Raw genomic sequence first — 13,533 nt, 5'->3', positions numbered from 1 at the left:
GGGTGCGGAGCGGAGCGGGCCCGGCCGTGTCAGCCCCGGCAGGGCCGTCGGCAGCGGCCGAGCGGCGGGCAGGGCACGGCAGGGCGGGGCGCGGCTCGCGGCCTGTGGGGCGGGGGGCGCCGGGACCGGCCGTGAGGGGCACCGGGACCGGCCGTGAGGGGCTGCCGCCCCGCCCCGGCGGAGAGCTGCCCTCGGGAGGTGCAGACAGGGCGTTCTCCCGGCTGGAAGCGGGAGCTCGGCGTGTGTTCGCCGGCGCCGTTCCCTCCCCGGGCGGGAAGCGTCAGGCCGCGCCCGGCCCGGCTGTCCGGGGGAGCCGGGAACCCGGGAGCGGCTCCCCTGGGAATTCCAAGGGAGTTCAAAACTCGCTTCTCTTCTCTCCCGTCTATTCCTTTAGGCTTTGTTTCAAGCTTAGGGAAGCCTTGCAGTTAGTGACATTTAGTTTAAACCTGCCTGGTCATTAATAGAGACTGGGTTTCTTGAGAAAGAAGCAGGTTTCTTTGAGAACTTAGTAACACAATTGAGGTGTCACTCTTGTTGAAATCCTGTAAACGTCAGGGTCGGGTTGAAGTTTTCAGTGACAGGACATAGCTGATGGTCTCCTCGTAGCTGCGTGGGTGTAGCTCGCTAATTCTACAGGTCGCTGTATTTTTTTCTTCCATTTAAACTTGCCTGTGCGAGGTAATCAGTTTGCATTTTTCTTAAGACCTTTTAAATTATAGGTATGAAGAAATATCAGCAGGGACTTAAGAATTTGTATGGTTTGTTACATATGTGCAATAAAATATTTCATCATCGGGACGTAGTTCTAAATGATGTATCTGAAATGAATGATGTCATCTGTAGCTGCCTGGTATTACTTCTGAGCTTCTGTTTCAGCAGAATTTTGCTGAAAATTGGTGATTTACAGCTCTTTGTTTCCTAGTTTTCAGCTTTGGTGTCTCCAGGGGTTCTAATAGTAGGGTTAAGAACTAAATTAACACAGGTTCCTGTAGCAAAGTAGATAATGACTAATAAAAGCAGTGTCTAAAGAGACACTGCTTTTCATTCTGTACATATGTCTAAGGAAGTTGGTGAACAGTTTGTCTTATTACAGTATGGCTCCCACTGTGGCTTTCTCCCTGGGCTTTCTGGTGTGATAATGATTTTAAATTTTTTTTTTTTCATGCTTTTTATTTGCCTTCACGTAGAAAAACGGATCTGATTCTGTGAAGTTTATGTTAGTCCAATATGTAGAACTTTTTGCTTTAAAATCTTGGATTTTGGTGTGGGTTGTTTTTTTTTTTTCCCCCTTTGTTTCAACTGTAATTAGTACTGCTGTACACATGTGAAATATTCATCCTTGTTGCTTGAGCTCTTCAGTACTGGAGGTTCACACGCATGTCCTTATCAAACCATTCTCTTTTCATTTGTCAAAATAGTTCGTGAAAACACAGAGTTGTTGTGTTATTTACAGTATAAAATATTGACTCTGAGTGATTGTCTTAACTAAGTGCAGTATTTCAGCTTGGAGGTTTAGTTAAGCTCTGAAGCAGGAATCATCTTGTTTATTCTGTTTGTAGCATATCTGGTCCTGTTGGTTCCTTATCCACTAGTAAGGCTTGTAGGCAGACAAATAATTAATACCTGATGAGTTTCTAAAATGATTCAACAATCTTATTGCTTTTGTCTTCTCATTATGCAGTAGCATCTTGATTAGGAGACTCCTAGATGCTTTGGGTTTGAACCTTTTGTGCTGTAAGAATTGAATGTAATCATTGTTACCAGCGTGTTTGGTAAGGTTGCATCAGTTTTGGGAGCCATTTCATTTTTCCTTTATTTGGGCTCATTTCTGTACCTGTACTGCGTGACATCTGATAAATGAATAGTAAAGCTTGCAAATGTGTGTTAGCAGTACTCATTTTCTCCTTCCTTTCCCTCAGAATGCTCTCTCGGGCACAGTACAGTAACTACTGTGGAATTAGAGCATGAGCAGCTAGGACTACTGTACTGTGTTAGCGTGGTATTTCAAGAGTAAAGGAAGATCACAATTGCTTTTGATGGGTAAACAGTGGTGTTGGCTTAGTGAATCAGTATGAGATTTCATTTCACAAGATCATTTGGACACCTAACTGGTAAGAAGATGTTGCTTTTGGATTGCCTTTAAGATCTGTTACCTAAATTCTGGTATGGTTTTACTTGTTTAATATGTTCTATGGTATTTTGGCAGCTGGCATAGATGAAAACAGAATAAAGCTGCTTATAAACAATTATTTTATGATAGGAGTAGTTGTGATTTTTGTAGTGGGTAAGTTTACTTCTGTCTACACCAGAACAAAACTGTTCCCATTAAAAAGCATATGGGTTTCAGCAGTTAAGTGTAGGTTATTTTCCTAGAAGAGACAAAACTCAGCAGATGACCTCTGACGCTCTTTCTGTCTAAGCAGAATATGGTAGAAAACTAAAGAGAAACAACTTCCTCTTTCAAAGGTACTGCTGTGCTTTGATTTTTCTCAGTCTTATACTTTTGTCTTGCCCCGTGATTAAGACATTTGATTCCTTTAGTACAGTTGAGAAACCAGGTGAAGTTGCAAAATCAGTGACCTGTGTTTTCTTTTAGTATTGCTTAAAGACAGCCTGTTCTGCTTGCCTCTGCTATTCTTGACCATTCAACAGGTGGCTTGATAATATGGTTGCCATAGAATTAGATCTAGATCAATGTTTTGTGCTCTTTATCCTATCCGTTTTCCTTCGGTGTTTCTTACCCATGGCAGGTTTTTCAATGAGGCAAACTGGAAAATGTCTGATTTCCTGTACTGTTTGCACATTGCTTTCTCTTGAACCTTGCAAGGGCAAAACAGTTTGGATTTTGTGAGAGTTTTGTATTGTGTTATTTTAGAATATCTTCTCTGGTGAATTTAAATGTTATTGATGTGATTCCATGAACATCTTAACTGTTTGAGCACAAGATTATTTATCCTTGACTAGTTTGTGGAGATCAGGAAACTGATTTGCATAAATACTTTGGATTAATCCTTTTAGTACACTTTCTACAAAGCATTAAAGTATTACTACTTCATATGGATAGCATGAGTTTAGGAGTTTGTACTGTTAAATGCCGTAGCGTAGGTAAGTGAAGAGGTTCCTTTTGGTAGCTTTTTTACCTTTGGACAAGCTTTGTGTAAGGGTAAGTATTAAGTTGTATTTTCCTCCCCTTTTTTTCTTAGAATATTCTGGCCTTGAGTTTAAACATGCCAGCTTGTCACATTGTGCCACTTGCTTGTTTTCTATATATAGGTAAAAATGTTAGATATTTAGCTTTGTTATGTTCTGATCATGATACTTAATCCTATGAAAGGGAAGAGAATTATGCATGATTCCCTTTTTATGAGCTGAGGGAGAAGGGAAAGACTCACTTCATAGTGTATTTGCTTTAAGTGCTGTGTTGAAATTACTATGTGAACTGTAAATAGGGAGGATTAAATTTTGTGCTTCGTTAAATGGCCTGCTGCTGGTGTTTCCAGTTGGACTGCATATTTACCATTCCCGAGGTATCTGCCACTTAGAAGCAACTAATTATAGAAACAATGACTTCCATATTTGTAAAGTTTATCTTAAAATAGATGAACTGTGACTTGCCTTACTACTAACATAGTGTTTAAATGATGAAATCCAGAATTCAGAAACAGGATTGTTTTTCTTAAAAAAACCCCAAAAGTTTGAGCTATATTTTTGTTTTATGTTTGGGATGAGACTTCTTGTTTCCAGACTTTGAGACAGTAAAACAGCTGATTTTATTATAGCCCTCTGAGATGTGGCATCTGTGTCTATTTTCTCACCCTGTAAATGGTGAGATTGATATCTAAGCATTCTCCTCTGAGAGCAGGATGACAGAGATCCTATTTAATGGAAAATGCTGAATGACATTAAGCTACAATGAACAAAAAGTTTTCTAAGATTAAATGTACAGTGCTATAACTATAGGACAAAGTTTACCAGTCTGTTCCTGCTTGTGTCATCTTCTGTCTTTGCAGCTGTTGATGACTACAGTAGCTTTTATATAAGAAACAAAGGAGCTCTTCAGTATATATGCTGTCTTGAAAGACTTGTAATTGTTGGACTGAAATATGTAATGAGCTACTGCAAAACATTTTGTAAATTGAAACTAGGGATATCCACAAAAGAGACTTCTGTCTAGATCTTGGTTTCTTTTGAAGGGGCATGCTTCTGTTAATAGGCAGCTGATTGAAAATCTGATGTTTCAGCATGACTTAAATTTATATTTAGAATTGAGTTTGGTTATCAAAGGTTGATTTCAATAAAGTTTTGTTTGGCTTTGTGATATGAAAGGTTGAACAAACATGGAAAAGTTGCGCTCAAAACTAAGTTCAGTCTTGCAGTATTTTCAGTGTTTGCTTTTAGATTGCCTGATCAAACCACTTAGTATTTTGTATTAAGGTCTGACCCTGCATTTACTGGTGGCAGTGGCAAGGTGCTAATTTATTTTAGAGGATGTGGACTAGAAGGAATCTCAATACTGTGAGGGCAGTTAAAGCATAAGCTTGTATCACAAGTGCTCTGTTGTAAGGATTAGGCAAAGTGTAGCAGCCTTCCCCCAAACCCTTCCGTGTTTGACAAATCTTTCTTGTCTGTGGTTACAAACCAGTGGCATGATCTGTTTGTGCTGTTCGTATGTGCTTGGCACTCCATTTGTACTGTGTGGGTGAAATCTCTGAGGAATTGTGTTCACATAGATTTGCATGCACTTTGTTTTATGCACTTTCTTGTTTGCTCCTGAAACAAAAAGGAGCTTGTCTTGTGTACTGGAGTTCACTTTGTTTGTTATTGCTTGCATTTTCCACTGAGTCTTAAGCACATCACTATTTAAAAAACCAAACCCACCACCAACAAACTGCTTATTTGGCATTATTGTTTCTGTAGCTCACCAGAAGAGCCTTTCCTGTTAGAAGAAATAACAAGTTTCGGTAGGAGATACCTTCTGCTTGTCCAGTGCAGTGAGAAATTAGCAGCACCTTTCCTTGATCCTAAATTGATGGATGGTTCTTTTTTTTTTTTTTTTTTTTTTTTTTGGTTTCACTTTCTCTCCTTACACTATGAAGGATCAAGGCCATTTATCAAAAAGAGGAGGTACTTTGCTGTCTGTCTTTACCAACATTTCCTCCTAGCTGAGAAATCTATAGTCCTAAAAAGATCTCCTAAGATAACTTTGGACAAATTACTTAGTGTTGCTCTTTTGTTTCCCTCACTTGTCCAGTGAAACCACTAGCCATCTGTGAAATGTGCTGAGATGTCTGGAGAATCACCCTGGAGAGTTAATTCTGTTTATGTTTTGGTTTAGTAAGCAGTCTGACCTGACTTAGTACATTTGTTTCCCCTTTTTGCTTTAAGTTTGGTTAAGTTTACTGCCCTTATCTGATGACACATCCTATGTAACACAGAACTCTTGAAGTATTTTTGAAAGACTGGTAAAATGCTCTAAGGAAGCAATATGTTGAAGTTAATTTAGTTTAGTTGGTAATACACTTGAACTGTTTTTCTGTTTTCTATCCCAAAGTGGAAATGGGGCCTTGTTTTCTAATGAAATGTGTAAGTTGTGCTAAGGATTGGATGTGTTGTGCTTACAGAATGATTTTGAAACCTGTGCTGAGGTTAAGTTCTCAGTTTCTGTTTTGATGAGTTGGCATATATATGTGTGTGTGCATCACAGAACAACATGCAAAATCTGAAAACAGAGGTTTACCCTAAAATCTTTGCCGAAACAAGTTTCTTGAAAGGATTAAATAAAACCCAACCGTCATAAACCAACCAAACCTGTAGGTGCAGACTAAACTGCACAAGAAAAATGTTTAAGGTATAATGCATGTAAAAGGTATGTGAAATGCAGTTTTGATTCCTTTAAATAACAGACACTCCCTAAGTTCTGCAAGCAAAAAAAAGAACTAACTTTAAAATACATCCATATGTGTTTATGATTACAGGATATGCTGTACCTTTATTTTACTATTAAAGGTAAGCTGAGCTTGTTATGAGTTGTACAGAAAATGATAATTAAATATATCAGGCAATTGCTCTGTCATAGCAATAGTAATCATAACCTGTATAAGAGACTGGGCAACAGGAAAGGAAGAATCAAAGTTGTCTTTCTAGTTTGGGCATCTCTGAATTGTTTGAACCTAACAAAATCAAGCAGAATAATGTGAGTTATTTTCCTAAAATCATAAAATTACGTGATAAGAGTTTTGCATCTTATGGAGGTTTTTTAATAAATTTTAAAAAACCAAACACCCCAACATACCCTTTTTTTTTGCTGGACGGATTGAAATAAATCAAATTTTATCCAATCCACCTTGGATGTAAAAATAAGGTAGGGATTATCTTTGGGAATTGACAGGAAATATTTTGCTGTTCCCACCTTGCAGGTGGGAATCACTCACTTGCTTTCTGCTTTGATCAGTTAAAGTTGTTCTTAATATCTGATGTGAAAGACTATTCACTCATAATTCTAATAATGAGTGATGTAGTACAATATCACAAAAATCACTGTAGTGAGACCATTCTGCAAGAGACTTGTCAATAAAGAATGATTCTTGTATTTTCACATCAATCTCCCAAATGAAGGAAAGAGCAGACAGCCAGACAGGAAAGATCTTTAAAACGGGAAATCTGGTCCCAATGTGAATGACAAATAGAATGTTTTGACTCTTTTCTGAGCCAGTACTAGAGTTTATTATTAATGTGTTGGCTAAAGTTCACTTGACGTGTTGTGATAGGATAGTGAGCAGCGGGTTAGGAACAGTTGTTTGACAGTTTTCAGTGTTTCCTTAGGAATACCACGTTTCTAAAGCACTCATCCTAGTTTTACTCTTGCGTGTTCTGTGGATGAAGCACCTTTGGTGTGCTCCTTTAATGTTTAGGTTGCTCAGTTGGTTGGAGCAGGGTGCTACTGGCTCTGAGGTTGTGGGTTCAATCCCCATATGGGCCGTTCACTAAAGAGTTGGACTTAATAATCCTTGTGTGTTTCTTCCAAGCCAGAGTAACTCTGATATAGTTTTGTAGGCCAGCCCATAACTGAATCTATTCTTAAGCAAATATTTTTGCCTGACAGTCTTGAAATAGCATGGAAAAAATCCTCTTAGCTTTCAGGGAGGGATTTCAGCGTTGGTATTTCTGTTAGTTATTATGTGATCATGGTACATAAACACTTTTTTAAAAATGTTAGGAAAAGTCTTTCTCTTGTGTTGAGGAGGGTGCTTTGGAGCTTTGCAGAGGGGTAGACAAGTCACGAGGCATATGAGGGATGTGCCCAAGGCCAGAGAGGAAGCTCTGCGTAGAGCCTGTTGCTTGATTTGTGTTGCACAAGTTTGGTGCTGCAGCTGCTCCACAGCTATTCCTCTGAATGGAACTTCAGGAATTGGAGAAGAGTTACTGTAGAAGAAAGGAATGTTGACCCTCTACTAATGATAAAGAAATGCATTTAATTGATATTAAGGTGATTGTTCAGCTGTAATGCAGACCTGTTGTACAGCAGTAGTGATACTTCTGTGTCTGTGCTTATAGAATCAGATTGCCCTGCATTGGAAGGGACCTTAAAAATCATTTGGTTCCAAACCCCTGCCATGGGCAGGAACACTTTCCATTACACCAGGGTGCTCAAAGCCCCATCCAGGTGGGCCTTGAACGCTTCCAGGGATGGGACATCCTTCCATATATTATATTCCATCTGTGTATATATATATCCACATTATAGCCATAAGCATTTTCAGAACAGTCATTAAAAAACATTCTTCTGCCAAGAACAGTATGTCATGTTAGTTTGAAAGAAATACTTTTCTCACTGGGACAACTGTATTTTCAAAAAGATGTTTGGACTTGCCCTTCCCACCTCTTCCACTCCCATGCTGCTAAACCAGTATGGGATCTTATTTAAGTAGAATAAGTTTCGGGGACTTGGAGATTCAGATATTGGATGGGAAGGCAGTCTCTGGATGGATTGTGGATGTGACACAGAGCAAAGGCATGGACTAAGAAGCGTGCAGTAGGTGTGGGACTACTTGCCATACTTCCAGAGCTCCCATTTAACTGTTTCGGCTCATGTGGATGTTCTGGAGGTAGTAGCAAGGATAGAAGACTGTCCTCAGTAAACCTTTAGGATTTCCTTTTTCTACAGTAGGAGCATGCAGTCATACAGGTTATGTGTTACCTTTGAGATTATGTCTTAGGCATATGGAAGGAAAAAGGTCTGGAGTCGTTGTCTGCTTTAGAAAGAATCTTCTTAGGATTTGGTATTCCATGAGGGGTAATTATACGTGTGAGACACGTATAATTAAGCTAAAATCTTCGTTTAAAAAAAAGATTATTTTTATCTGAATGTACATTATAATGGAATATAGAATTTGAGGGGGCTTTGGATGTGCAATTGTCTTATTGAATAGAGCATTTTTCGTTATTTGTGTGTAAGATGCAGCTATGTTGTACAAAACCAAAAATGTGAGCAAAACCAACCATCTTAAACTAAGGATCCCTTCAGGATTGGGGGAGATACTTTTGTTCCAACGTACAGTTTAAAACTTATTTCTAAGCCGTCTGTAATACCTTCTTCATGACAACATTTAATCATAATCTTAACAATTGAAAGTATGTTAAAATAGTGCAGATAGAATGTGTGGGGAGGGTTCTTCTGTGGTGCATCATCTCTTAGCAGTAAAACTATGGGTTAGTGCTGAAAAGTCTTTTTTATAATTGCCTAGAAACACGGTCAATTTTGTAGAGCAGGCCAGGCATTACTACATCTTCCATATGCTGGTTTCACTTCTGAAAGCCTACGCAACTGTGCTCCACATACAGTGCTAATTTGGTTTTGTTCTGTGCTCAGACTCATATATCCTCTGCAAGATCTGAACTTCAGTCCCTTTTAAATTAATTAGTGTTTGTATTGCACTTGTAAAGGTTAACACAAATGCTAAATGTTGGTGATCTGTATTACACCCTGCATTGATTGGAAGGATGCAATAAGCACTTGCCAACTGTTTTCCACTTCTCTTGGTTTACTGCAGAAATCCTGTAGCCTTGTCATCCATTTGCCTGCTGTTCGTGGTACTTTGCATACAACTTTATGAATCTAAATTTTCCCAAGCAATTTATGATTGTAATTAATGAAGACATTCTTTCTTTTCTCTTAAGAATGTCAAGCTGTCAGCTGAAGTAGAACCATTTATTCCTCAGAAGAAGGGTCCAGAAACACTAATGATTCCAATGGCGCTTCCTAACGACAGTGGAGGAATTAATGGCATGGAACCAACTCCAATCCCTAGCTACCTGATCACTTGCTATCCATTTGTACAGGAAAATCAATCCAACAGGTAATAAATGGTTGTGGTCTTCGTGGATGAAGATCAGATGATCTGTTTTTAAATTAGTTGGAGCTTGTAGTAGGCTTCAGAGGAGTCAGTGATTATGGGCTGTATATTCAGGTTTTTTGTTGGCCATATTTAATCTTCTGACCCGTCATGTGTGAGGATGAAGTTTCTCTGTCCCCAGTCTTTTTGTTTTCTTCCCTCTGCGTTTCTCCATTCATATTCTTTATTGCCTTTTTCCTGGCTGTGGAGGTCTGGTGCAAATCCTTCCCAAAGGTATCTGCTGTGCTCTTGGATCTTCCAGGGCAGTCAGGAAGTTTTTTGTCAGAATCTCTGATGCTTCTCTGAATGAAGCAAGGCTTTGGGTGTCCAGCTTGGGTCCTGCCATGGTGAAACAGTATGCAGCTGATTTAGTACTGAGTGTAGGTATATCAGTTTTCTTCACGTATATAGTTAAAATACTAGTTTAAAAAACTAGTTGAGTTTAGGAACTTATTATAATAGAACTGTTGTTTTTGAAGGGGTAATAAAGGTCTGAATTTTATTTGAGAGAGGGAAGACTTACTGAGCAATTTCTTTCCTTTTTGTTTTTTTTATAGACAGTTTCCATTATATAACAATGACATCAGATGGCAGCAACCCAGCCCAAATCCTGCAGGACCATACCTTGCTTATCCTATAATATCTGCACAGCCACCTGTTTCTACAGAATATACTTACTATCAGCTGATGCCAGCACCATGTGCTCAGGTCATGGGTTTCTATCATCCTTTTCCTACCCCCTATCCTGCACCCTTTCAAACAGCAAATGCTGTAAGTACAGTTACTGCAGAATGCACTGAGCGTCCCAGCCCGTCAGGCCAGGTCTTCCCATTGTCCACTCAGCGGAGCAGAAGCAGTAACAGGGGACCAGTTGTTCAAAAAGTAAGTCTGGTTTTGAATAGGATAAGTAGAACTGTATAAAGAAAATGTCTTTGCACAGGAAGCATGTATCTCTTTTTTTTTTTTAATCAACTTTTTTTTTGTGTGTGGCAATGTTTGAAAACAGCAACAGCAGTTACAGATGCACATAAAAAATAAACGTCCTCCAGTGAAAAATGTCGCCACTCAAAAGGAGACCAGTTCATCAGGTCCTGAGAACAGATCAAAGATTGTTTTGTTGGTTGATGCATCACAGCAAACAGGTAATTTGTTTCTTAAGTTCTGGGTGTATGAAATAACTAGAACTACATGTCAGTTGTCATCTTTTCTAAAAGAGGGTGGACCTGATTTAGATGCAGCTTTCAAGAGAAGTCTTTGTGGCTCAAAAGGATAATGAAGAAAAGGTGCTGATGGTTGCAGATACCAACTCAGTATGTCACCTTATAATGTTGCAGTGATATGGTACTCCTGCAGAGACTTTGCCAACTCTTGAAGGAGTTGCTTATTAATAACAGTTGGACCTAGACATAATTTAAATTCAGTGCTGGTTTAATGCAAAGACTGGCTTTTTAAATGTTTTTATGATGCGTAGCTTTTTCATGTCTCTTATCAATTCCTGCACAAGTAATTTTATTTTTATTGTTTCTTGAAGACTTTCCTTCAGATATAGCCAATAAGTCACTTTCTGAGAGTGCCTCCACGATGCTTTGGAAGTCAAAAGGCAGGCGCAGGAGAACTTCTCACCCTGCTGCAGAGTCCTCCAGTGAACAGGGTGCAAGTGAAGCAGACATTGACAGTGACAGTGGCTATTGTAGTCCCAAGCATGGCAATAACCAGGCTGCAGCTATGGCTTCAAGAAATACAGATTCTTGTGCAATGAATGTATGTAAACATAACTGAGTAACTTAACTATATTTGTAGCCTACAGACTAATGAAAGTTACTAAAATAATTGGTTTTTTCGTTTTCAGGTTGTAGAACCATCGATAAATACAAGTAAGCATTGTCTTGACTGGTGAGCTGTTTAAAATTTGGCATGGTTGCATTTGTATTTTTGCTTTACATTTTGCTAGGAACCACTTCTTGATCTACTTCAGCTCTAGCTGATCAGATACTTCTCAGCATGTATGTTTACTGTGATTCCCAACCACCTCCACTAAGACACCTGTTGCTTGCTGAATGAACAAGTGTATAGCTATCACTAATGATTTATTAATAGCTGCCTTTCTTTAATGGGTTAAAAAAGCTAGAGACTCCAGTGGAAGCATTCAGACAAAGCTGTGCTTCTGTTTAGTTTGTCTTCAGGCTTCCTTAACTTGTTGGGCTGCAGTTCATACCTGGGTGGTAACAGAGCCAAGGAGTTCTCATTCTCTGTTTCAGAAGCACTGATACTTTTTAGAAGCTTTAAATAGACCATGAACAAATAGTTTGATTAGTCTGGTAGTAGCAGGTAATGCCAGGGACTGCTGTTTATGACTGAACTGAAATTGGTATGGATGTGAACCTGAGATTTCCTTTCTTACTGCTTTGTGGTGATCAATTGTTGGCAGCTTGAATGTTCCATAAAAGTGACTCTGCCAACATCTGAAAATAGCTACAGAAGTAAATGTTGTCACAGGAGAATTAGACTTTCTCCAAGAACTTTATTTGTATCAGAATTGTGTTCCTGGCTCTGGTGGCATATGAATCATTGTGATATATTCCGGATGCTAATTCAGTTTTTCATAGATGGCACTTCTCTTTCAGCTGGTATAAGTTGGGCTAATGTAAATTCCCAAGCGACTCAAAAAAAGCCTTGGATTGAAAAAACTCAGACCTTTTCTAGAGGTGGAAGACAAGCTGAGCAAAGAAATAATCCACAGGTATGTTGTCAATGATTCTAAACTGAAGTATTTGGGGGTTTTTGTAATATGTGAAAATAAGGACTTGGAAAGGAATTATGAAATAAACATGCAAAAAATATTTAATGAAAACAGTATAGAAACTCAACCTTAAAGTCTAGTTGCACATTTCTAACTGGTATGTTCTTTGAGCTATGTATCTATTGTATGTGTGTGTGTGTGTGTGTGTATATATATATATATATATAAAAAATCGAATGTCCTTGACAGTCTTCTGCCTATAGCCTGTTCTTTATATGTATCTACCTAGGAAGAACATTGCATATATAAAGTAACCTGTGAAATGAAGGCAGCATGGGTGTAGAAAAGTTAGTTCAGTTTTTGACCCATTCACGCTTCAGGAGAAAAAAAAATCCTCAAACTTTCTAAAGAGATTCTGATGTGGTGGTGAACTAGAATCTTGTGTTGTCACTCCTGTTGTCTTCAAAACTTTCTTTTAAAAATTTGCATTAGCATACCATTTTTTTAGCATTTTTATTATTTCTTAATTAAATTCTTTCATGCTAAAGTTTGAATATCTTTCTGCAAAACTTCTTTCAAGTGGGACAGGATTTCTGTAATTAGTATGTGAGGAGGAAGAAGGTGGTCTTCCTAATTTTGAGAGATTTTATTGGGGCAGGTGGTCCAGAGGGGTGTGAAGTAGGCTGAAACATTTGCCTTTGTTTAAACATAGGTTTTGCTTGAGCTCTGTTATTGCAGACAAGAAAGCTGAGCTCCAAGTGGGGACTTCATTATAAGTGTGCCTGTTTGTGCAAACATATGTGAGCCAGCTTGGCCTGTTTAGGTTTTTAGATGGAATTGTTAAATTGTCTTGAATCTTCCTGTTTGGTAACTGTGGGTTTATTATATAAAGAAGTTTGTGGATGCTTGTATCTGGCTGTGTAGCAGTTCTGAATCTTTTTATAACCTGTTGTCAAATCAGAGGCTTTGGAAGCCACTATTGTTAGTTTACGGCATTGGGAGAGTAGGAAGAGCCAGACTTTTTCATCCAGTCACAGTTTAGACTCTAAATCTGGCAGTTTTTTTAGATATTTAGAAACAAAGCTGGCACAAAGAGTTTTAAGTGAGGTTGCCTCAGCCATATTCACAGTACCTCAAGGCAGAATTGTCCTAGAAGCTATTTTCTGTTTAAATTAAATTGGTATGAAGTCTGTAGGCAAATTTCTTGAGAAATAGATAAGGATAAATGTGAAATTCAAGTCATGCATTGGTTTTTGCCAACCAGTCTTGCACATGGGTTTCCACCAACCTGTTACATAATAAACAGAAGAATGCTTATTACCACTATGCTGCTGTCTCTGGCCTTTAGAGAACTCTGTGTATGTGCATTGTCATAAAAAATGTGTTGAAAGGGCAGTATAT

At 38.6% G+C, this 13,533-nt stretch overlaps 1 protein-coding gene across 1 annotated transcript in view; it reads left to right on the top strand.

Annotated features, from left to right (window-relative positions):
* Positions 1 to 13,533, top strand: part of SECISBP2L (SECIS binding protein 2 like) — a 28,805-nt gene that overhangs the window by 760 nt on the left and 14,512 nt on the right. Inside the window, exons 2-7 of the mRNA XM_042039660.1 lie at positions 9,178 to 9,356; positions 9,950 to 10,274; positions 10,399 to 10,534; positions 10,924 to 11,153; positions 11,242 to 11,266; positions 12,017 to 12,132. Of these exons, the coding sequence (XP_041895594.1) occupies positions 9,178 to 9,356; positions 9,950 to 10,274; positions 10,399 to 10,534; positions 10,924 to 11,153; positions 11,242 to 11,266; positions 12,017 to 12,132 (1,011 nt within the window). The remainder of the gene's footprint in view (positions 1 to 9,177; positions 9,357 to 9,949; positions 10,275 to 10,398; positions 10,535 to 10,923; positions 11,154 to 11,241; positions 11,267 to 12,016; positions 12,133 to 13,533) is intronic.

This window comes from Corvus kubaryi, unplaced genomic scaffold, assembly GCF_017639235.1.
Source record: "Corvus kubaryi isolate FWS band 111438036 unplaced genomic scaffold, C.kubaryi_AGA036_p1.0 37394, whole genome shotgun sequence".
NCBI classification, from domain to species: domain Eukaryota; kingdom Metazoa; phylum Chordata; class Aves; order Passeriformes; family Corvidae; genus Corvus; species Corvus kubaryi.
The sequence above is the reverse complement of the archived record's forward strand: the minus strand, read 5'-3'. Positions and strand labels throughout refer to the sequence as shown.